Source organism: Pseudorasbora parva, chromosome 23 (genome assembly GCF_024679245.1).
Source record: "Pseudorasbora parva isolate DD20220531a chromosome 23, ASM2467924v1, whole genome shotgun sequence".
NCBI lineage: Eukaryota > Metazoa > Chordata > Actinopteri > Cypriniformes > Gobionidae > Pseudorasbora > Pseudorasbora parva.
The window spans coordinates 21,831,153-21,854,633 of NC_090194.1; the positions used below are offsets into that span (position 1 = coordinate 21,831,153).

At 40.0% G+C, this 23,481-nt stretch overlaps 2 protein-coding genes across 2 annotated transcripts in view; both read right to left on the reverse strand.

Moving 5' to 3' along the window:
* chsy3 (chondroitin sulfate synthase 3) overlaps positions 1-12,695 on the reverse strand; it is a 77,821-nt gene extending 65,126 nt beyond the window's left edge. The window contains exons 1-2 of the mRNA XM_067433446.1: positions 11,396-12,695; positions 9,751-10,034 (exon numbers count right to left, since the gene is read on the reverse strand). Coding sequence (XP_067289547.1) covers positions 9,751-10,034; positions 11,396-12,005 — 894 coding nt within the window. The 5' untranslated portion in view covers positions 12,006-12,695. The remainder of the gene's footprint in view (positions 1-9,750; positions 10,035-11,395) is intronic.
* Positions 12,696-22,566: 9,871 nt separating this feature from the next.
* LOC137063182 (major intrinsically disordered NOTCH2-binding receptor 1-like) overlaps positions 22,567-23,481 on the reverse strand; it is a 77,676-nt gene continuing 76,761 nt past the window's right edge. The window contains exon 4 of the mRNA XM_067434251.1: positions 22,567-22,580. Coding sequence (XP_067290352.1) covers positions 22,567-22,580 — 14 coding nt within the window. The remainder of the gene's footprint in view (positions 22,581-23,481) is intronic.

Genomic DNA, 23,481 nt, shown 5'->3' on the forward strand with positions numbered 1-23,481 from the left:
GCCTTCGGAAGGACATTCATTTCATGTGGCAAAAGCTCAGGCCTATTTCCTAGCTCTTGTGGGAATGGTTGAGGACACTGGAATGGATATGACTGAAAGTAGCGAGTGCTGCCCGTCTGTGCTACTCAACTTCATAAGTAGATCCTCCGAGAATACTTCACAGGTGGCATACTTCAAAGAGAGCATGCTCATCAAAGATAAAACACATAATAAGCTGCTCACAGATCCTCATGTTTCATTGATGCCGTTTGATTCTTCCCTCACATCTACTTCTGAGATCCATTCATTCAAAACTCCCATATTTTTCTATCATCAAGGCCTATTCACAACAAACAAGAATATTTATTGTAAATTTTCACTGCAAATACCTATGGATCTTTTCACTGTCTCTAGATAGGCCTGACCAATATGATTGGAGTTTTGGTTCATGTGTCCTTAACGGTTTCCAGCAATGAAAAATCAGAAACCAGCATTTATAGGGATGTGGAGCTGCCCATTCTCTGCGGTCAAAAGAAGCAGTAAAACCTTAAAGTTCACACTTAGAGGGACCAAACTCAGACTTCTTTCAGTGCCCTCAAAAATAAATGGTAAACTGAGTGAAAATAACATATCTCTGTATTTGCATGTCTCCATTTCAAGCTTTATAACATTATGGGAATGCAGTAATTTACCATTACCATAACTTCGACTTGCTTCCTGCTAATTTACTTATATTGACCAATTTGATACCAAAGCACATGTGATGGAGAGAAGTTCAGCATGCCAGAATCTAGTATTCCTGGTGATTGAGTCTAACATTACACATAGAGTGAAGTAGAAAAAAGAAAGTAATTCAATTGGATACACCCATTTAACTGGCGGCAGGAATCCAAATGTTCTAGGACAATACATTTACCAGAAGAGTCATCTTCACACTGGCACAACATGACTTTGTAGGGATATAAGTGGCTTGTCGATTTCTGTTCGTTTGTTTACTATATATACACACACTGAACATACATTACATGTATATATGTTTTAATTTAAATGACAATTTCTGACAAGAATTTGCAGTTATTTACATATGGCAAAACCAGACTTTGTGAACTACTCAGTACTTAATTATGAGTTCTTAATAGTTCCTAACTGTGAAATACTGCTTAAATAACCCATACAATTGCCTTTCATGTCAGCTCAAATCCCCAGTACTGTAATAAGTATCAAGTTTTTTTTTTTTTTTGTCTATGCTTAAAGTCTATGCTTCATATAAAATCTAATAAAGATTTTCTTTTTTTTAAAGGGGGGGTGAAATGCGGTTTCATGCATACTGAGCTTTTTACACTGTTAAAGACTTGGATTCCCATCCTAAACATAGACAAAGTTTCAAAAACTAATGTTGGACGTTTGATGGAGTATTTCTGTGTTAAAAATACTCCTTCCGGTTTCTCACAAGTTTCGGCAAGTTTTTTTCGAGTATGGCTCGACTTGACGTTAATAAGAGCGGAAGGTCCTTATATGGGCTGTACGGGCTCTTCTCCCGGTAGGGTGCGCGCGTGCGTAACTAGAGGGCGAGAGAGGAAATGCACGCTGTAAACAGTCTCTCAGGTGCAGATCCAGTCGTCCGTGAACACTTATGACGCGCCGCGCTCCACTTTATTCCTATGGGTGACGTCGAGCGACTTCAACGCTTCAGCACAGCATTCCTGGAAGGCAGCGCTGCATTTGAACCGATTTGAACGCAGAAATGACGGGAAGCTTCAAGGCATCGCTTCAGTCGCCTCGCAAAGTGGATTTCCACGGTCACTGCTGTCACAGGACTTCACCAAATCATACCAAAGAAGTGTGTTTTTGACAGAGCGGTCCCAGCGATAAAGTTCGGTCCTGCTTTGGAAGCAGCCGGTGAGTAAATCAACTTCAAATGTCTATGCTGTTGGCTACCGTCGCATGAGTAAACATGAGTAAACATCAGTAAACGATACGATCGCGTGCTTCGTCATTCAAATGCGCTAACGGTTACTCCATTGTTGTTCTGTATAACACTAGTCTGACTCTGACGTTCAAAACCGTTTTGCTTGCTACTTCTAAGGTCTAACGTTAACGTTAGTCACATACAATAGTCCATAAAAAGAATCATGTCCTCATAAACTGCGCGTAAAGACACACAAAGGCCCCTAAATAAAGTACATACCACAGAGACGGACGTCCTGATGTTGCCGTTTCTCCTGTTCAATTTATTTCAGCCTCAGATTTGATTGTGGATCATTATCTGTATTAGCTGAGATAGATGGGTTTCTCCACGCTTGAGGACATCACCGCTTTGTGCACATTCGTCATTCTTTAGCTCCGCCCACACGATACGCCTCCAGGCGCTCGGTTTTTTCCGGAAAGACTCGGTCCAGCCCATATTTCTTTCATAAATATGATAAAACGAAAGACTTTTCGGAGATATGAAGGATGCAATACTACTCTATAGGTACTCAAGATTGACATGAGATTGACTGAAACTGAGTGTTTCACCCCCACTTTAAACACCTGATTTCAAACTCAGATCACTTTCTGAATTAGCAGCCTGTCCATTAATCCTTGATGTGCTTTCTATTAAACATTCATACTGTATTGAGCTAAAATACATATACAACAACTTGTGAACAAAATCATGTAATGTTTTTACCTAAAGAAAAAAAGTAATTCAGTCAGAAAAAATAAATAAACTGGCTAATGATGCACAAGCTCACAATGAGGGTGTGAACCTACACTGGTCTCAAGGTTTGGTTCAGTTCGATTACGATTATCAAGCCATCGATTCGGTTCAATCGATTCGGCGATGCATCCTCATGTAAACAACTTTGTCGATAAATACAAGCAGTCAGTTATACAGGTCCTTCTCAAAAAATTAGCATATTGTGATAAAGTTCATTATTTTCCATAATGTAATGATACAAATTAAACTTTCATGTATTTTAGATGCATTGCACACCAACTGAAATATTTCAGGTCTTTTATTGTTTTAATACTGATGATTTTGGCATACAGCTCATGAAAACCCAAAATTCCTAATGCTTAATGCTGGTTCTGATGGAAAGGTGTCAGAATGCACCGCAGTTTGTTGCGTTTGGTGCTGCATAGCCGCAGATCAGTCAGGGGGCCCATGCTGACCCCTGTCCCTGTCCTTGGGATACTTAAACTGTTTCACTTTAGGTCCTATGCCCTGCGGAGTATTCTTGGTTGCGCGGAGCACCAAGTCCGTGGCTGAGCGCAACTTCCTAAAGGACTCGGGTCCAGGCCTGTCTCATCCAGGGCCTGCAGCAACTTCACCTAGGAGACTTGAAGCACTACCATCGTGTGGATGGCAGATGCTGCTTGGCCAGCTGCCATACAAGCCTTCTCGACTTCCTCCCACATGCGCAGCTCCTCATCCACTGCAGCCGTCTTTTTTTGAGAACTCTCAGGCCTCAGACTCCTGACACAACTAGTTACCCGATCGTTGTAAAACTATGGGTAATTTTTTTGTAAAGTATATTCACTATGTATGTTTCATTGCACTCAGCAGACATGTTTGATGCAATATTATCCTGTTTGACACTGTGAAGCTGCTTTGACACAATCGTGATTGTAAAAGCGCTATATAAATAAAGTTGATTGATTGACATGTTTGTTTAAAAGACAGCACTGGGCAGGATGGGGAATAGTGTGTTTTGTCAGCTAAAAAAAAAGGCTCTTATTCGATTAATCGATTAATAATAAAATAAATAATAATCGGACAACTAATCGATTATTAAAATAATAATTAGTTGCAGCCTTATTCATGAAGGAAAAGATTCTGACTTGATGACAGTGAGCTCTCAGCTATATAGTGGAAGATGGAAGGCTCCATTTTATTGCATTGCATGCGATGTAATCAGACTTCAGTGTTTGTGAAAGGAAGAGAATAACCCAATAGAGTGGTAAAGCAATTTTGAGAGACCGGCTCTATAAAGGGAATCAGAAATGCAGAACGAGTGCAGGATCTGGAGGATCTTACTCAAGGACTAGTACTAACTGATTATGAAAATATTTTTAAAATGTTACATTTTGAAAGAATTTCTATGCAAATACCCATGAAGGTCTGTTTTTCTATGTTCTGTAAATCATTATAGATTATATTACACACACACACACACACACACACACACACACACACACACACACACACACACACACACACACAGTACAGGCCAAAAATTTTACTATTTGCAATGTTTTTGAAAGAAGTTTCTTCTGCTCATCAACCCTGCATTTATTTGATCAAAAATACAGATTTTTTTTATATTGTGATATAGTATTACAATTTAAAATATTTGGTTTTCAATTTATTATATTTTAAATTATAATTTATTTCTGTGATGCAAAGCTGAATTTTCAGTATCATTACTCCAGTCTTCAGTGTCACACGTGACAGCCAGTCTATCATCATCTATTAGAAATCATTCTGATATTCTGATTTATTATGAATGTTGGAAACAGTTCTGCTGCCTAATATATTTGATGAATAAAAAGGTTCAAAAGAACTGCATTTATTTAAAATAAAACCTTTTCAAATAATATAAATCTCCTTTACTAAAATTATTGATTTATTAAAAAAAAAAGACTGACCCCAAATTTCTGACCAGTAGTGTATATTGTTGTTACAAAAGATTTCTATTTTTAAAACATTTGCTTCTTTTTTTAATTTTTATTATTTTTACTTTTTTTCATCAAAATATAATATAAAAGTAACACAGGTTATGAAAAAATATTAAGTAGCAGAACTGTTTCCAACTTTGAAAATTAATCATATTAGAATGATTTCTGAAGGATCATGTGACACTGAAGACTGGAGGAATGATTTGCATTACAGAAATAAATGATTATTTAAAGTATCATTTAAAGTAATACATTGAAAACCAATTATTTTAAATTGTAATATATCACAATATTTTTTTTTTCTGTATTTTTGATCAAATAAATGCAGGCTTGATTAGCAGAAGAATTTACATATATATTCATCAGTGCAAGTTATTCTCTCGCTCGCTCTCTCTCTCTCTCTCTCTCTCTCTCTCTCTCTCTCTCTCTCTCTCTCTCTCTCTCTCTCTCTCTCTCTCTCTCTCTCTCTCTCTCTCTCTCTCTCTCTCTCTCTCTCTCTCTCTCTCTCTCTCTCTCTCTCTCGAGTAGAATGTTCATCAGTGATACTACTCATTTTGAGGTACATAAATCAGCTGTTTGAGGTACATAAATCATAAATTCCTCCCCATCAGCATTAACAAGAATATGTGCATCAACAAACCCATGCAAACATTTCTAATTTATTGCGATCCACGTGCGGGACTGTATTAACTACATCAATAATGGTGTATACATTTGCACATCACTAACGTGAATGACTGATGCAACATTAAAATTTGCAAAACAAATATTTTTCCATCCATTTATCTTTACACACAGTAATTGGAATGACAATCTGCAAGAACAACACAATTTTAGACAATAGTTGGCCCACAGCTGATTTGCAAGACAGTTATAACATGAGTTAACCTTTTAAATGGTTAAAAAACAACTTAAGGCGGTTCAAAGACGATTCTTTCTTTTGGGGGGCAATAAATCCTCACATAGACCCATAATAATAATACTTTTAGTCTGTGCTCTTCCTACTTTTATAACAACTTAACAAGTAGGAAATATACATAAATTGTTATCAGTTTGCACTGCATAAGTTATGAATTATATATAGATTAATCCTTATTAAAGGTACTAAAGTTATTTAGTCAAGAGCAGAGCATATTTAGTGAGCAATTACTTTAGTTATTTACATTGTCATTATAAGTGGCTACTGTCACTTTAAAAGATCTTCCACTGTCGCACATGATGCGAATGTGAGATGCTGAAGTCGCAGTTACAAAACTTACAAAACCATCATGTAAATACCGTTTAGTTTTTTTGGCAGGAGTGCCTTCCGTCTTACATCCATCATCCATCATCCGTCTGTTTTGCTTTTGTTTTTCCCCCACGTTGTCACTCGTTATCTGACCTCACACACTAACCTTGCGACAACGGCCACCTACAGTACTGTAATAGGCTACTGTAATTGCAGTTATCGCGAGGCTAGTTACAGAGCTCAGATTGGCTCACATAGACCAGTGTGTGTGTGTGTGTGTGTGTGTGTGTGTGTGTGTGATGTAAATATGTGCTTACTTTTGCTTTGGTCAGTGGAAACATTTTGAAGATACAGTTCAACCCACACAACATCAAGCCTTTAGAGTGAGGGAGGAACGTCAAGCCTTTAAGTCTGCAGGGAGGAAATCTGTGCCGAGGCATTTATGGGACAGAAACACAGCTCACTCTCTCAGAGCCTATAATCAATCATACTCCACCACATGAAATGAGTCAAGTCAAGACTCACAATCAAATGTGAGTTCAGTAATCTCGAAGCAGGAACACTGGTCAATATTCCTGTCATTCGATGTAAAATTAAAGACGTTTATTCATGCTAACAACCACCAAATAAAGCCAATAACACAGACAGCTGACTTAAACATCACTTTCATTTTTATTCTTCAGAAGAAACTAAAATCTGCACTTAAGCGCAAAGCATGCGGTCAGAAATACCATGCCACATGAATATTGTCATCATTTTGTGCAACGGTATTACCATCTGGTACAGCACAGTAATCTCTGTAAAGCATGTCATTGAGATATCAAAGTAATGATGCAAAATTTGTCAGTAAACGCTGTGTCAGTGTTTGCGTCTCTGAGGTGCGGAATACATTTGTGACTGAATGAATCAGTGACATAATGCTGTGTCAGTTCCTGTCCTGAGCTGCATGATAAATCATCTCTCAGATGGGCCCGTCAGGCTCTAGCACTGATACCACAGTGATCATCAAGCCTTATATCAGTACCGGCCTAGAGCAACAACAGCTCCTGGAATGTGGCCCAGATTTAGAATCTTATTGTTTGGCCAGTCTTGTTTGCAGTTTATAAGTTGGCTACAAACCCCTTCCTATTTGAGCCTACAGGACCATTCATAGTGGGCACTGATGGCTGGTACGAGAGCTGCAGGTGAAAACGGTCTGTTTCCAGCGGTACTTTAGACTGGAGAGAAACCAATTTTGATTTGAAAACTAAGTGAAATGTATTTGTATAGAGTGTTTTAAAGCAGTTTTGTAGAAAAGATTAGATTAGAGCTGGGCGATAATATAGTTTGCATTTTGCGACAATTTTACTTTATGTGAGTATACTAGGGGTGTAACAAAATCCGCATTACCACCTCAGTGGCCTGAAGAAGGTGGATTGGTTTTTATCAGTGTTCATCACCATGGTAACTTACACTACATGCCTAACCTGCTCTGGAGGTTTTTATTTTGGGTTAGAGACTTTTGGGTTAGAGGTCAGCCAACCGGATCACACATAAATGCGTATAAATAGTACAAGTGTGCAATGTCGTGGAATGTATACGCCAAAACTCATTTTGGCGTGGATATGATACGCTGTTTTTCGTGTGCATATGATACGCACTTTATGGCGTATATATGACACGCGCTTGGGTAGGTTTAGGGTAGTGGGGCGTATATATGACACGCGCTTGGGTAGGTTTAGGGTGGTGGGGTGGGGGGTTCGTATGTATAATACGCCATAAAATGCGTATCATATGCACGCCAAAAACAGCGTGCCATAGACACGGCAAAATGAGTTTTGGCGTATACATTCCACGACATTGCACACTCGTACTATTTATACGCATTTTTGTGAGAATACCCTGGATCAGCTGCCAGTAAAGATGCAATAAAGCCACACCCACTGTATCCCTCGTTACAAATTAAAGCAGTTAATAATGAAAAAACTTTGTGCATCTTTAAGAAATAAAATTGTGCATCTTTTGGTGCTAATTTTTTATTATATTTATATTATATGAATTATAATCACTTTGAATTAATATATGATTATATTGATTGACAAGTAGCCAAATAGTAATATAAATATAATACAACTCTTTGTTAAGCTAATTATTAGGCATATTTCTTTGATTCACATCATGCAGATATAGTCAGATATTCTTTCAGCTGCCTTCTCAAACGTTCACTGCAGCAGCAGTGTTTCTTCCTGCCTTGTAAACCATTTAATTTCGTAATCACTTTCAAAACGATCTCTCAATCTTCAGAAGAGAAGTGAATCAAACGGACACTGTGATTAGCTGTTTGCCACACGTGTCACACTTTTAGGTGCACGCACTTCAGAGTTGATCACAAATTCTGGATTAAACCTGAGTTGACAGAGTAGGTTTATACCAAGCTTTGAGAAACAGTTGAACTTGGTCTAAACCAGGTTGGATTTGTCAACTCTAAACCTACTCTGAAAATGAAATTGTTGTATAAAGTCATTATATTTGTTTGTTTTTTGCACACAAAAAGTATTTGACGCTTCATATAATAAAGGTTGAACCACTGGAGTCACATGGACTATTTTATTCATGTCTTTCATACCTTTCTGGATCTTGAAAGTGTTCAGTAAATTGCTGTCTATGGGGGGACCTGAGAGCTAATATCAAAAATATCTTAAATTGTGTTCCAAAGATGAACAAAGGTATTACGGGTTTGGAACGACATGAGGGTGAGTTGTTAATTACAGAATCTTAATTTTTTGATGAATTAACTTTAACGTGGGGAATAGAGGTTCCCTTCTTCTCCCAATAGTTTACTAATAATTCACCTTCTACAATATCATCCAGTAACAAGCAGAAATAAAAAAAGACAAGTGCACACTTGCCAAAAAGGGAACCACATATATAAAGCTAGTAGCTGCAATACACACACGATGGATGCCAGATCTGTTCCCTCAGTTCTGCTGAGATACTGTATGATAACTATTTTATGCAGACGTAAGTCTCTGTCCTGTGGCAACCACTAGTATCCCAGAAAAACACAGCACTATGTTTTTACATGCAGTATAACTGGTTTCACAACAACTTCTCAAGCTGGGCGTAATACCTGTGTCAATATTTCTGACATATTAAAGGTCTGGCATATATAATTTGTCCTTATATAATATATACAATAGCGTATGTATATATATATAAAAGTGTTAATGACATGCAGAAACCTCAACAAACCTACTCATATGAAACCCAAATGATTTTAAAAAGAACTGGTAAGGGTTTATGTTTCTAGCAACAACGGGTAAACACTTTAGAGTCTCTGGTACCTCGGAATAAAATATCCGTACAAATAAACAGCAAATAATCAGCCTGATGAAATGAAAACAGGTCTGCTTGAATATGAATAATTTGCAACCGATGTTGTAATAATATGAAAGTGCTGGCTTCAGGGACTATCCTTGAGAAAACATGCACATTCCAACTTTTCTTGCATTTCAAGACATACACACAAGGTTATTTGTGCCCTACTATCTGAATTGCAGATGTGTGTAGTGTACCACATCTTTAAATCAAACTTTAAGTTACCTACCAGAGAGCTGAAAAGAAGAGACATCGAAAGGCAGATGCACATTACAATGCAAAAACAAATCTGAACTGTCAAATAACCCTGTGCACCACATATTTGTGTCTTAAATTGAATAGTGGAAGAAATAATTGTAAATTAAAAATCCTATAATTTGAAACAGAAAAGCAAAATGTAAATATGGAATAATAGGAGGTTAATATAGACTCAAACTCTAGAAACTCTAAGATTGAGCTCCTACAGTCAGCACAATTCACCCCATTCAAACCAAATTCCACAGAAGGATGTTAACCGGAGTTACCTCATATGACCAGACGCACTGGGTCCCTCCAAAACGTCTGACGCAGCGCCCTATCTCTACATCTTCATGAGTAGTGTACATCTCCCTGAGACAAGACCCGATGTGAGGCGCCATCCTGCGGAGAACCTCACGGCTGAAGATCATCCCTGGACCACCCATGCAGAAGTTTTCTCCAGGCTCTAGGGCCAGTTTACCCAGCTCCTCTGTGGTACCAAGACCTGTCTGACCCAGATACAGTGGTTTACTGCTGTTAAGAGAGCGAAGAAACAACTCCAGCTTCTCACCTAAAGGAGGCAGAATCACAGGAGAAAACCATGAGGTTAAGGGAAAAATCTTACATAGCCATTTATAAAAATTCTGTATGGCAAGTTATCAATGACTAATATTCTTACACATATTAATATTAACATTAATCAATGTACTTAACATTTCTCATCAAGTGTAATATATACATTATAAAGTCACATTAGATGACCTGTGAAATAAAAAGATGATGTAAAATAGCTGTTATTCAGTTACTGATGTGATTTACAAGATATCTTTATGTGTCAAGCCTTTTTAAAGAGAAAAAACTATGTCTGCGCCAAATATATGCTTATGCCCAATGGATATAGCCACCTAAATTGATATGTATTGGAAAATCTGGGTTAATTTCACAAAAACCTGCCAAGAGCATATTCGGGTCACATTTCACCCCAGAAATAATAATAACAGATAATCAAAATAGGTTTGCGGTTGTCTGATGTCAGTTAATTGTCTATGACATACAGGCAAACAAATATATTTTCAAATAATTATATATTTTTTTTAATTGTGATAGATTTTATTTTCAAATTATTTATTTTAATTTGAAATGTTTACGATTTAAATACTAAATAGTTTTTTTTTCATGAATACTAAAATTTCATGAACCCCTGCAGTCCCGTCATGAACTCCTGAAACCCTGACATAATGTAATATTTAATGCACTTCATGTTGTTTCTAACTAAATGTTTTATTTACTTTCTCTTTGTATTTTTATTTAAATATGGTACAAGACCATTTTAATCAAATCAATGTGATAAGTTAGGTCAAAAGTAATCTAATTTTAATCAAATCAATGTGATAAGTTAGGTCAAAAGTAATCTAAAAGTAATCCAAAATTAGTCAAATGATATTACCTGAAAAATGTGATGTAACGGATTACGTTAATAACTACAATTTGTCATGCAATTTGAAATAAGTGACCGATTACAATTTGCACGTAATATACCCAGCACTTATTATTTTCATAGCATCATTTTAATTTTACCCTTAAATTCTGATTACTGTAATATAAAATAATGTTATATTATTTAAATTGTTATGCATTTAGAGACATTTATTTTGCTGCAAAAACAAATCTAATCAAATTAAAAAAAAACTAAAATGTGTGGAAGCATTACAGGGATACGTATTTGGGAAAAGTCGTTAAAACTGTCATTAAAATAATGTCACAATGCAAAAGATCTCAGTGGTCCTACAATAAGCTTCCAAAAACTATACTTTATATTTATTATCCCTTTAACTCATTGTAATTATTTCAAAGTTGTTGGTTGTAGAAATATTTCCAAAGCTATGTGCATGCATCAAAATGATTCACTCTTGTTCTTCAGGTATTATTCACCTCTGATGTAGACATCATCATCGGCCCTCATAAACCACTCATATTTATCCAAATAATGGTCATGCATGTACTTCAGCATCATGAAAGACTTCTTCTGGGGAGGGTATGAATCGTCCACCCCTGTCAGCGAGATTACGGGCACTGGAATTGGAAGGGGCACCTTCTCAGAGCCATCACTGGAGAAGAATTCTACCCGCCCAGGGATGCTGGGGGTCCATGTCCTGTAGGCAGCCACAGCCCTGGAAGCCAGATACTTCTTTGCTGTCATGACCCCCACGTACAAGAATCTATTAGCTGGAGGTACAGGTCCCACTCTGCCACTGCTGTTCCCTGTCCTATAAAACTCCTCTTCACCTTCATCACTGCCTTCCTGGCTGGAGAAGACTGGTTGCAGCTGCTTGTGTCTGCCACTGGTTGTTGAGGTAGTGTGGGCGGTGTCTGAAACTTTAGCCTGAGCCTTGGCGTTACTGTAGTACGTACACACTGAAGACCTTCTGTTCTTCGCACTGATCTCTACAACTCTGGGCACAACAAGCCACGAAGCGGCTGTGAAACCCAGAAAAACCCCCACGATGACGCTCACCAACGGTCTTCTAGACCTGAGGGCCATCGCACAGTCAATACAGCAGATTACTCACATACAACAGTCTCCTCAAACTGATATGTGCATTTTGGAGTCAAATGACTGACGGCTGTGATTAATTAACGTCTGCAAAGCACGTTCGCTTCGCGCGACCGAAGGTGAGTGTTGTCCCGTTACACGTGTGGTAAACATCTTTCAAATGTGTCGATCTAAATATTTATCGGTTAAAATCCATCCAAGTGTTGATATCGCAGCTCTCTGGTCAATTCTTTCTTGCTCGGTGAGGAGAGTTTCTTATAATTCTTTCGGTAGTAGCTACAATCCACATTACTGAAGTGAAAACATGTCACACTGTAACGTTTGTAAAGTTGACGCTTCCTTTTCCAAGCAATGAAGGCTCGCGCTGTGTCGTTCTCCACTGAAGACACTGCTTCCTCACCTCACTATAAAAATATACTGCATGCACGTAACCCTATTCTCCTCATTCTGCCGATTCAGTCTCCTCGCCATTTTCCTCACAGTTTGACGCGAGGAAACGGAACTTTTCTTCCACGTCTCTCAAGCATTTCTCCCGGTTTAAGTCTCTAGGCGCACTGATGTAACGGGACAAACGCTCTTTGCTTGTCCTCAGTCATGGGGCGGAGCAAAACAGCTGCGCTTTCTCTTCCCTGGCTGACGTTTGCAGGGAAATCCAAAGAAGGCAGGAATTTCACTGAGCTCAGCTTCATCAGTGTAGTGAAAACATAGACTACTTACACGGCGAATAAAAACCACAAGACTAAGTGTACACACACAAAAAAATAAAAATAAATTTAATTAAAGGTGTAAGTGATGTTTTACTATAATAATTACTAAAATAACATTTAGCTTCTACTTGACATATATAGGCCTAATGACAAATTACACCTGACTTGAGTGGCCTGCCAGAAAAGAAGAAAAAAACAACAACTTGGAAATAGCCTGAGGCAATGGTGTTTTTGGCTGGGCCTACCTAAAACATTGAAGACATTTGGGAAACCTGTTTGGAAATAGTCATTAGCTGTGTTCGAACTGACATATTTTCATCATTGTACATACAGAAATTTATGGAACCTTGTTTCTGACACAGACTAAAAAATGGAATAAGTAATTGTGACTTTTTATCTCACAACTTAAAAAAAAAAAAAAAAAGATTTGTTGAAATCTCACAATTCTGACTTTATAACTCACAATTGCAACTTTATACCATGTCATTTTGACTTTATAATGTGTGTGTGTGTGTGTGTGTGTGTGTGTGTGTGTGTGTGTGTGTGTGTGTGTGTGTGTGTGTGTGTGTGTGTGTGTGTGTGTGTTTTGGCACAAAAAAGATTTAGTACCTTAAGGTACATATGTGTATTCTAAAGTAAAAAATAAATAAAAAAAATAAAGATAAAACTGAAATCCATTCTGCCATTTTCCAGCAATGAAAATCTTCATTACCCAAATTTGCAGTGAATATAGAAGCGTTTTTGAAACAAAATACCTGTACCATTTCTTTAATGTATAAAGGTATTCTTTAAACCATTGAAATGGTTCTTTTTTTAGCCACTCACTTACTCTGTTCAAAATCTGTTTTTTATTGACATAATTTTCCATATTTATTCAATTCCTGACCTGTTAAAATTTTGGTGAATAAAAATAACATTTGGAATGTTAGTTTTGCATCAAAATGTGTTTTCTAGATATTACTAACCACTTATCAAATCAGAATTGCACTCCTGGTATCTCAAATACTGAGTTGTCAAATATTCTACTTATATGATGTTATTCTTTTTTGCATACTGCATGTGTACCCAAGAATTTTGCCACATTTGGCCCAGAATAGACAGCTGCAGGTAGGGATACATAAACCATCAGTTTTTGTCCAACTTCTATTGCATTCATTTGAATTTTTTTAATTATGAGATTTTTACATGTAAAAAGCCTTTATGTCCTCGTAGAACTTTTTTTAATAGATTTAGATTTCTCTTGTCATCATCTGGTGATAACTTTAGACATGCATTTTTTAGACATGCATGTGGAATTTTTAAATTGTTTATTACTTTTTAGGGTTATCTCAGTGCTACAACGTCATAACAATATATGGATTATAATTATTAATACCTAATAATGCATGCCCACTTGGCTCTGTTTCAGACCATATGCATCAAGCAATATAATATAAAATAACCCCCTTTCCCTTTCGAGAGAGGTTCCTCGTATTACGTATGGGAAAAACTCCTTTTCTCGAGAATGTGAAGCAAAACTTTTAATAAAGGTATCTATGTAAAGCGCAGTGAGCTGCACGGCCATAGCCCAGCGCGAGGAGCGCTGATTGGCCGGGCTGCGGCAACTGCAGGAACCTATGGTGAGGCGGCTGAGAGGAACGAACCAATGGGGGGCGTTCCAGAAGCCCGCCGAAAAAGGTGCTTATATTTGCATACAGGAGGCTATATAAGACCCTAATTCGCCATAGGTGTCAGATTTTATCTCCTTCAGCGATACCTTCGCTGGTCTCCGGAAGAAGCACCGCCGTTGAAAAGGCACCAGCGGAACCTGCAGCTGAGGACGACGGACTCCCTCTCCGCCTTCTCTGCCGTTCCAGCTACGCCATCCGGCGTTATATATCCTTTAAACTGTGTCTATGTTGAGTGTTATATGTGTTTGTGTTGCCGCTGCAACGCCACTTCTAGAGCTTACAGGCTTGTTCTACTCGAGGACTCTCTCGTTCCGCCGCGTCGTTAAGCGCCGCGGAAAGACGGAGCTCTTCTCACTCTCCCTCTGCTCTCGTCCCGTCGCGCTGAATAGCGCCGCGGAAAGAGAGAATGTTAGAGGACATGAGCACACTCAAGCCGAAGCTCTCTTCACTCTGCCGCCGCCGCGGCTCTTCTTCCGCCGCTGCCACAGAGTTGTTCCCACTCTTCTCTCATTCCGTCGCGCTACAGCCGCGGACAGAGAATACTAGAGTGAATAGGCGAACTCGAGCCGAAGCTCTCGCCGTGCTAGAAGCGCCGCGGACAGAGTTTTACCTCACGCTTCCAATTCTCTCGTCCTGTCGCTCTATCGCCGCGGACAGAGAATACTAGAGTGAATAAACAAACTCGAGCCGAAGCTCTCGCCGTGCTAGAAGCGCCGCGGACAGAGTTTTACCTCACGCTTCCAATTCTCTCGTCCTGTCGCTCTATCGCCGCGGACAGAGAATAATAGAGTGAATAAACAAACTCGAGCCGAAGCTCTCGCCGTGCTAGAAGCGCCGCGGACAGAGTTTTACCTCACGCTTCCAATTCTCTCGTCCTGTCGCTCTATCGCCGCGGACAGAGAATAATAGAGTGAATAAACAAACTCGAGCCGAAGCTCTCGCCGTGCTAGAAGCGCCGCGGACAGAGTTTTACCTCACGCTTCCAATTCTCTCGTCCTGTCGCTCTATCGCCGCGGACAGAGAATACTAGAGTGAATAAACAAACTCGAGCCGAAGCTCTCGCCGTGCTAGAAGCGCCGCGGACAGAGTTTTACCTCACGCTTCCAATTCTCTCGTCCTGTCGCTCTATCGCCGCGGACAGAGAATACTAGAGTGAATAAACAAACTCGAGCCGAAGCTCTCGCCGTGCTAGAAGCGCCGCGGACAGAGTTTTACCTCACGCTTCCAATTCTCTCGTCCTGTCGCTCTATCGCCGCGGACAGAGAATACTAGAGTGAATAAACAAACTCGAGCCGAAGCTCTCGCCGTGCTAGAAGCGCCGCGGACAGAGTTTTACCTCACGCTTCCAATTCTCTCGTCCTGTCGCTCTATCGCCGCGGACAGAGAATACTAGAGTGAATAAACAAACTCGAGCCGAAGCTCTCGCCGTGCTAGAAGCGCCGCGGACAGTTTTACCTCACGCTTCCAATTCTCTCGTCCTGTCGCTCTATCGCCGCGGACAGAGAATACTAGAGTGAATAAACAAACTCGAGCCGAAGCTCTCGCCGTGCTAGAAGCGCCGCGGACAGTTTTACCTCACGCTTCCAATTCTCTCGTCCTGTCGCTCTATCGCCGCGGACAGAGAATACTAGAGTGAATAAACAAACTCGAGCTGAAGCTCTCGCCGTGCTAGAAGCGCCGCGGACAGAGTTTTTCCTCACGCTTCCAATTCTCTCGTCCTGTCGCTCTATCGCCGCGGACAGAGAATAATAGAGTGAATAAACTAACTCGAGCCGAAGCTCTCGCCGTGCTAGAAGCGCCGCGGACAGAGTTTTTCCTCACGCTTCCAATTCTCTCGTCCTGTCGCTCTATCGCCGCGGACAGAGAATAATAGAGTGAATAAACAAACTCGAGCCGAAGCTCTCGCCGTGCTCATTCTACCGCCGCCGTGCTGAAGCGCTGCGGACAGAGAATACTAGAGTAAGTTAGACGAGCGAGCTCGGGCTGTTGGGTATGTCAAGAACAATGTCGCTGCAGCGCGCGCTTACTGCCAAGGAAGTTGTAATGGCTGCCTTGTCATGATAGCGCGCGCCCCTTCCACAGCGCGTTGCTGACTAGAGCGCGGCTTACGTCATAGCACGCGCTCACTGTCAGAGCATAAGGGCGTCGGAAAATGGCTGCCAAGCTAAGCCCTTTTTTCACTCTATCACTTCCAGTCCCCTTTATTCAGGCGGCTGGAAAGGTTTTTACACTGTAGACAAAGTGTCCACTACACAGTGTGCACCCCTACATAAGCACTGTTAATTCAGCCTCACAAAATCACAAATAAATCCCGCCGCGGCCGGATTACACCATATAAAGTCAACTAGCCTTATTGCAGTCAACTAGCCTGTGGTCAAACACGCTTGTCTGCATGCGCGCTTTCAGTCTAGACTAGAGCATAACGGCATTGTGGAATGGCTCACATACCACCCGCACTTCCTTACATTCTCCCAGTTCCCTTAAGTTAAGTGACTGGAGATGAAATATTGCAGTCAACTAGCCTGTGTTAAACACGCTCGTCTGCACACTAATGCTGTGTGCGTTTACCCCTGTGGATTTGCTCACTGGTTTGCACCGTGGGTATTCTACGTAGGTTGTGCGCCACTGCACATTGTTTACACTACACACAAAAGAGCTTTCTATGTAGGAAATGTGCCCACTTTACAGTCTGCACTCCTGCACCCAAGCACTTTTCACAAAGTTCACTCTCGCACACACAATATAAATGTGAGGCGTGCGCCCACTGCAAAGCCTGCACCGCCAAAACTAACACTATCCCCACAGTGTTACAAGCAGTGTTACAGCACAAGCAACCCGGCTAACAGGCCCCTATTACTAAGCGGCCAGCCCCCGAATCTAATTCAACCCCTGGCTTTACGAGCCCAGGCCTGGCAGGCCATTCCTGGTATATAATATTGGGTGTTGAACATATAAAATGAGGTTCTCGCTACAGTTTTGCTCGCAGACCCCGCGATTCAAGCCGTGGTCGAGCCCTCTGTAAGAAGCAGTGTCAGTCACGTGCTTCTCGCTGAGGCATTGAGACTGTTAAAGGAGAGAGCGGCGAAAACAGTACACCCGACGCTAGCGAGTCAGGTTTTTACTGTCGCTAATTCCTCATGCCGAAAATGGGTGGCGGTCTCAGGCCCATTTTCCAGGCATCTGAACAAAGCACTTATGACACGCTCGTTTCAAGGTGCTGACGGTGAAACAAATCCTCGCGCACATTCGCCCCGGGGATTGGGTTTTCTCAATAGATCTGAAAAACGCATACTTCACGTTACGATAACCCCCCACCCCCACTACAGGCCATTCTTGAGATTCGCCTTCGAGGGGCAGGCTTATCAGTACAGTCATTGTCATAGACTCAAGACTTACGGCATAAGAACCACCACGTCTTGATAATGTACATAAAATCGCTAGGGCAGCCGAGATCAGACTCTGTTCACTGCATGGCTAAGCATCTCCTTTTATGGGCAGAGCACAATCTGAGCTCCCTAAGGGCGGCTTACGTGCCAAGTATTCTGAATCAGGGTCCGGACATGTTATCCAGAGGACCCATGTCCCCAGGGGGATGGTCCCTTTACCCGCAAACAATTCAGCTTGCACAGCACACGCTGCCCAATATTTTTTCTGCAAACGCAGGGATGCCCTGGCCCATGTTGGCCCAGACTCCCTCTATATGTTCCCTCCGATCGCGATCCAGCTGCAGCCTGTGCTTTTTAATAGCCCCACTTTGGAAGAACCGCACATGGTTCTCCATACTGTTTCAGCTGTCAGACACAGCCCCATGCCTATTCTGCCAATGAAAGGGAAGGTCTGGCATCCCAATCCCGAGCTGTGGGCCCTCCACGTATGGCCCATCAACGGTATCCCGGAACCTCTCTGACAAGTTATGAACACTATTTCGGAAGCTAGAGCCCCTGCTATCTGGCAGCTCTGCTTGAAGTGGTCAGTGGTTTTCTAACCAATGTGCTACGCGAAACATCGACGCACACTCATGCGAACTGGCGGAACCGCTCGCTTTCTCTAAGAGCTAATGGATGCGGGTCGTCCCCCCTCCATACTCGGGGTGTGTGTCTCCGCCATAGCAGCTAGCCACGCTCCTATCGCGGCACATTCACTAGGGAAAAGTGATCTTATTGTGTGTTTTCTTAAAGGGGCCAGGAGATTCAGCTCGCCTTGCCCCTACCTCGGTCCCTATTTGGGACCTCGCCATGGTTTTGGAGGCCGTGAAGGGTTCCCCCTCCTAACCACTTCAGAACACGAGCTTGAAGCACATATCACTCAAAACCGTTTTTCTGCTGGCTGTGGCCTCGGTTAACCGAGTGGGTGGCTTACCTGCACTCTCCGTGAGCCCTTCCTGTCTTGAGTTTGGGTCCAGCAACTTCAAGGTTGTGCTCAAACCGAGGCATGGTTTTATGCTGAAAGTGCTATCAACCCCTTCAGTATGCAGGTCTTTGCACTGCTTAACCCGCGTCTCAGAGAGAATAAGACGCAAACCTATTCTGCCCAGTCAGAGCATTGAGATTGTATCTAGAGCGCTCCGCCCCCTTCAGGCAGTCGGATCAGCTCTTCATTGCTTCGTTGGCCGCACTAAAGTTTGTGCTGTCATGAAACAGTCTCTCACACTGGATAGTGGATGCAGTCCCACTAGCATATAGGTCCAGGACCTAACCTGTCCTACAGGCATTTAAGCCCACTCCTCTAGAGGCATGGCCTCATCTTGGGCTTGGTCGTGTGACATTTCTTTGGAAGATATCTGTGCGGCGGCAGGCTGGGCCTCTCCGTCCACTTTTATCAGATTCTACAAGTTGGAGGTTCCAGCTCTACAAGCAGGGCTTCTCTCCATCTAGGCTCTATCTTGACCCTGGCAAACAGATTGCCTTACATTTTGGCCTGTACACATTAGTCCTTAAGCACTATTCATTCATCATAAGATCCGACTATGTCCGATCAGCTGTTCAAACGAACCGACTCTTCCGGTTCTTCATTCCCCTTATAAGCCGCCTCTGTCGGTGTCTCGGGGGTTTATAACATGTGCTTTGGGTATACTGGGTCAGTCAGCACACACGGCGCTTTACATTGTGTTCCCATACGTAATACGAGGAACCTCTCTCGAAAGGGAACGTACTCGGTTACTTTCGTAACCTCGGTTCCCTGAGAGAGAGGAACGAGTATTACGTTCCGTGCCGTGTTTTTGCTTCTCAGGTATCGCTTCAGTCGATCTTAAAACCTGACACCTATGGCGAATTAGGGTCTTATATAGCCTCCTGTATGCAAATATAAGCACCTTTTTCGGCGGGCTTCTGGAACGCCCCCCATTGGTTCGTTCCTCTCAGCCGCCTCACCATAGGTTCCTGCAGTTGCCGCAGCCCGGCCAATCAGCGCTCCTCGCGCTGGGCTATGGCCGTGCAGCTCACTGCGCTTTACATAGATACCTTTATTAAAAGTTTTGCTTCACATTCTCGAGAAAAGGAGTTTTTCCCATACGTAATACTCGTTCCTCTCTCTCAGGGAACCGAGGTTACGAAAGTAACCGAGTACGTTTTATCCAATAGAACTTAAAAGGATGCATTCAAACTATACAATTTATGAGTTTGCACATTCCCTGAAATAAAACCGACAATCTTGGCATTGGCAGCACCACTTCCATTCAAAGAAACATTTTAAAATTGAAATATTGGAAGTAGCATATATTTCTACACTACCATTTGATCAATGAAGTTAATATATTTAACATTGTAAAATATTACTGGACAAATAAATAAAAATGCTCTTTTCATTAACTTTTTTCAGCTATAATATTTTATCAGCTTTCTTTCTAATCTTTCATTTTAAAAAAAATCTAAATATGTGCATGTTCCACCTATTTTCATCTAACTAAATAGGAAGATGCAAAGCTTTTCACCATATTTCAGAATGAAAAAAAGACCCTTAAACCCTGGAGTGCTCATGGCATCAGCCGAACAGCTTCAAAATGAGATCATGCTTTTTTTAAGATGTAAAATTACATCCACAAAGGCAACTAGAGGTCAAGCTGCTAGTTATAGCTGTCAGAAATAGCAGAGCAGTAGTTTGCTCAAGAGAATCATTCACAGCACTCTGCAGTTAACCTGACAGCTCAGCCATTCATAGCGTTGCTGCTTTACAGGGTGGAGTCAAGACTTGAAGTCTGTCAAAAAACAACTCACAGAACTCACACAGACGTAAGTTACACACACCAAAAGGAATTCTGCCTGCAGGTCATTCGGTGTACATGAAAAAAAAGTTTCTATGGAAACATAATAGTAATGTGAATGTTTAAACCAGTTCCAAAGTTGTTGTTTTTGTCGTTTGTTTTATTTGCTTTGCAATTGGCTTTTAATGACAACAGAAAAGTTCATGATGAACAGAAGTTTTGATATGTTGTCTTTTGTATTATGACACCTCCTAGTGGTGATTTTTAGCCATTTATAGCCTGATAAAGTTTATTTAGTCTGAAGCAGTTTGCAAATAGGTTAAAAAGAAACATATTTGTGAGACAAAATACAGACATGATGACAAATCAAACCCAGTTAAAAGTATATATATATATATATATATATATATATATATATATATATATATATATATATATATATATATATATATATATAAATAATATATATATATATATATATATATATATATATATATATATTTATAATATTAATTTATAAATTAATTAATAAATTACTCTTGATAACATCACTCAGCTTGCTCTGGCTACTCAATTATATGTATTTGTATTTACAATAAAACTGAAATATGCCTATTTGCTTTTTTATTTTAAAAATCATAAACAATATAGCCACATAAATGGTTCAGCCAAACAAGGCGTGCATCTTCACTGCATGCATATTTAAAGTAAAACAAATTAAAACACAACCCTGCCTCTTTTTGCTTTAATTTTATAAATATGAAACATTGATATCCAGTTCAGGCAATATGTAGCCTACATATACTCCGATTATCTCCACGCTACATGTATAATAAAATGAAATATGACATAAAACAGCCTTGTGTTTTTTAAATGTCATTTTTAATAATCAATAATAGGCATTATAAACGTATAAGAAGCGATGCAAAAGGAAATAAAGACAAGCAAACAATTCAGTCAAACGTACAAATTCAGCACTAATACAACAGTAAATAAATACAGTTATGAAACGTTCCTTTGCCCTCAGCTAAAACGATACAGGGCTGTTCTTGGCGGGGTAGCCTACATCAACTTTGAGAGGACTAAATTCTTGTAGTATAAATGTAGTATAAACTTTGTGACACAATTACTAATATTTTTTAAATTATGCAGGTAAATTTCTCGTTCGCCATTGACAATTGCATGCAAGATGCATTTTGGGATACCTATACTGTCTCAAGTCTGCACAAGTCACGTCTCAAAGCATCCTTGATAAACAGGGTGGAGCAAGAACACATCTGGGGATTTTAACTGTATTAGCTGAGAACTTTGAATTGGAACAGTACTTGGGCAGTTTCACAAGTCCACAAGAACACAAGTACAGACTAGAACGCATATTGAGAAACGGCCATAGTGTGGTGAATGGAGTGTTGATGATGGACAGATGCATGTAATCAGGTGCCAGACAAGATCATACATAAAACGTATTCTAAAATTACCGATCTATTAAAAGGGCTACATTTTAATAATGTATATCTTAATCTATAATTACATGCTTAATATTAAAAAAAGTGCAATAGGCTATTAAAGAGAACTAAATTCATTATTTGCACACTGCATGATATGCAATCTTGTGCAGAGCCTCCAAGTAGCAGGTAATGTGGACAAGCAAAATATACAAATTATTTTCCAAGAAAAGTCAGTGTAGACGTATGTTTATGGTTATGTTGAAATATGATTAAATAATGGTTTGTCTTTTCAATGTGTGTCACTTGTCATGATGTTTGATATGGTTTGTGCTCTTTATGTTTCATGCCATTAATTCTTATATCACAAGGTTGAGAAGCTGAGCATTCTCGGGGCTTTTTTTATGAAGCACATTTTTCAGTGCACTGGAGGGCTTTTATTATTGAGACAGCCCTTAACATTGCTCCCTGATCAATGCCCTGGCTACTGAAGTAGAGAGCTGAATGAAATGTATTTGTGTCTTGTCATCATCTACTGTCACCTGCAGAAAGACACAGTGAAAAACCTCCACCAAAGCATAGTACTATATAAAGTGTGAGTCTTAGAAAAACCTAGTTTTTCACATGAAAGAATATCTTTATCTTTAGCTGTTGATTTTCACAGTGCCAACTGCCTCTTTTCAACCAAAACGGTTTGCCACCTTTTGTCTGTGTTACAGCTTAACTGTGTTTTTGTGTTATCAGGTGGCTTGCACTTAAAGGTGGAGTAAGTGTTATTTCAAAACTGTTTTACAAAACGAACTCTGGCCGAGTCCAATAACAAACTTGTATCCAATTATGGAGGACCAAATTACTCAAAATGAAATAATTCAATAAATAAACAATTCAATAAAACAACAATTTAAATGTACCCGTTTATTCTGAAATAAATAAATAAATATGAATTAAATAAATGTATCTATTTATTGTGTAAAATTACATGAAACCACAACATTTATTGTTCAATATATTTCACAATTACCTCTTCCAAACACTATTGTTATGTTTAAAAATAAAAAGCCACAGTTCTCATAGTTTTCAGGTTTTTAGAAAATTCAATAAAGTCAAAATACATTTTCAGTCACAAATAAAAAATGAGAAGCACCCTTGGTGTTCCGTGATGTCACAACACCACACACAGATCGATCTGTCATCTCTGTCGACTATTCAACTTCAAACCAATCAGCGCCAAGCATCGCCCACTGCCTGTTGATTGGCTTTTGTGAAATGTCCTCTATTATTATGAAAAAAATATTTGGGAAAATCGCGCTTAGGTGTCAAGTTCGCAAATGCAGCATATTATTATGAAAACGGCTTTTTGAAAAAGCACTTTTAATAATGAAAAAAATATATTTTTAAATATAACAATAGTGTGTGTGGAAGAGGTAATCGTGAAATATATTA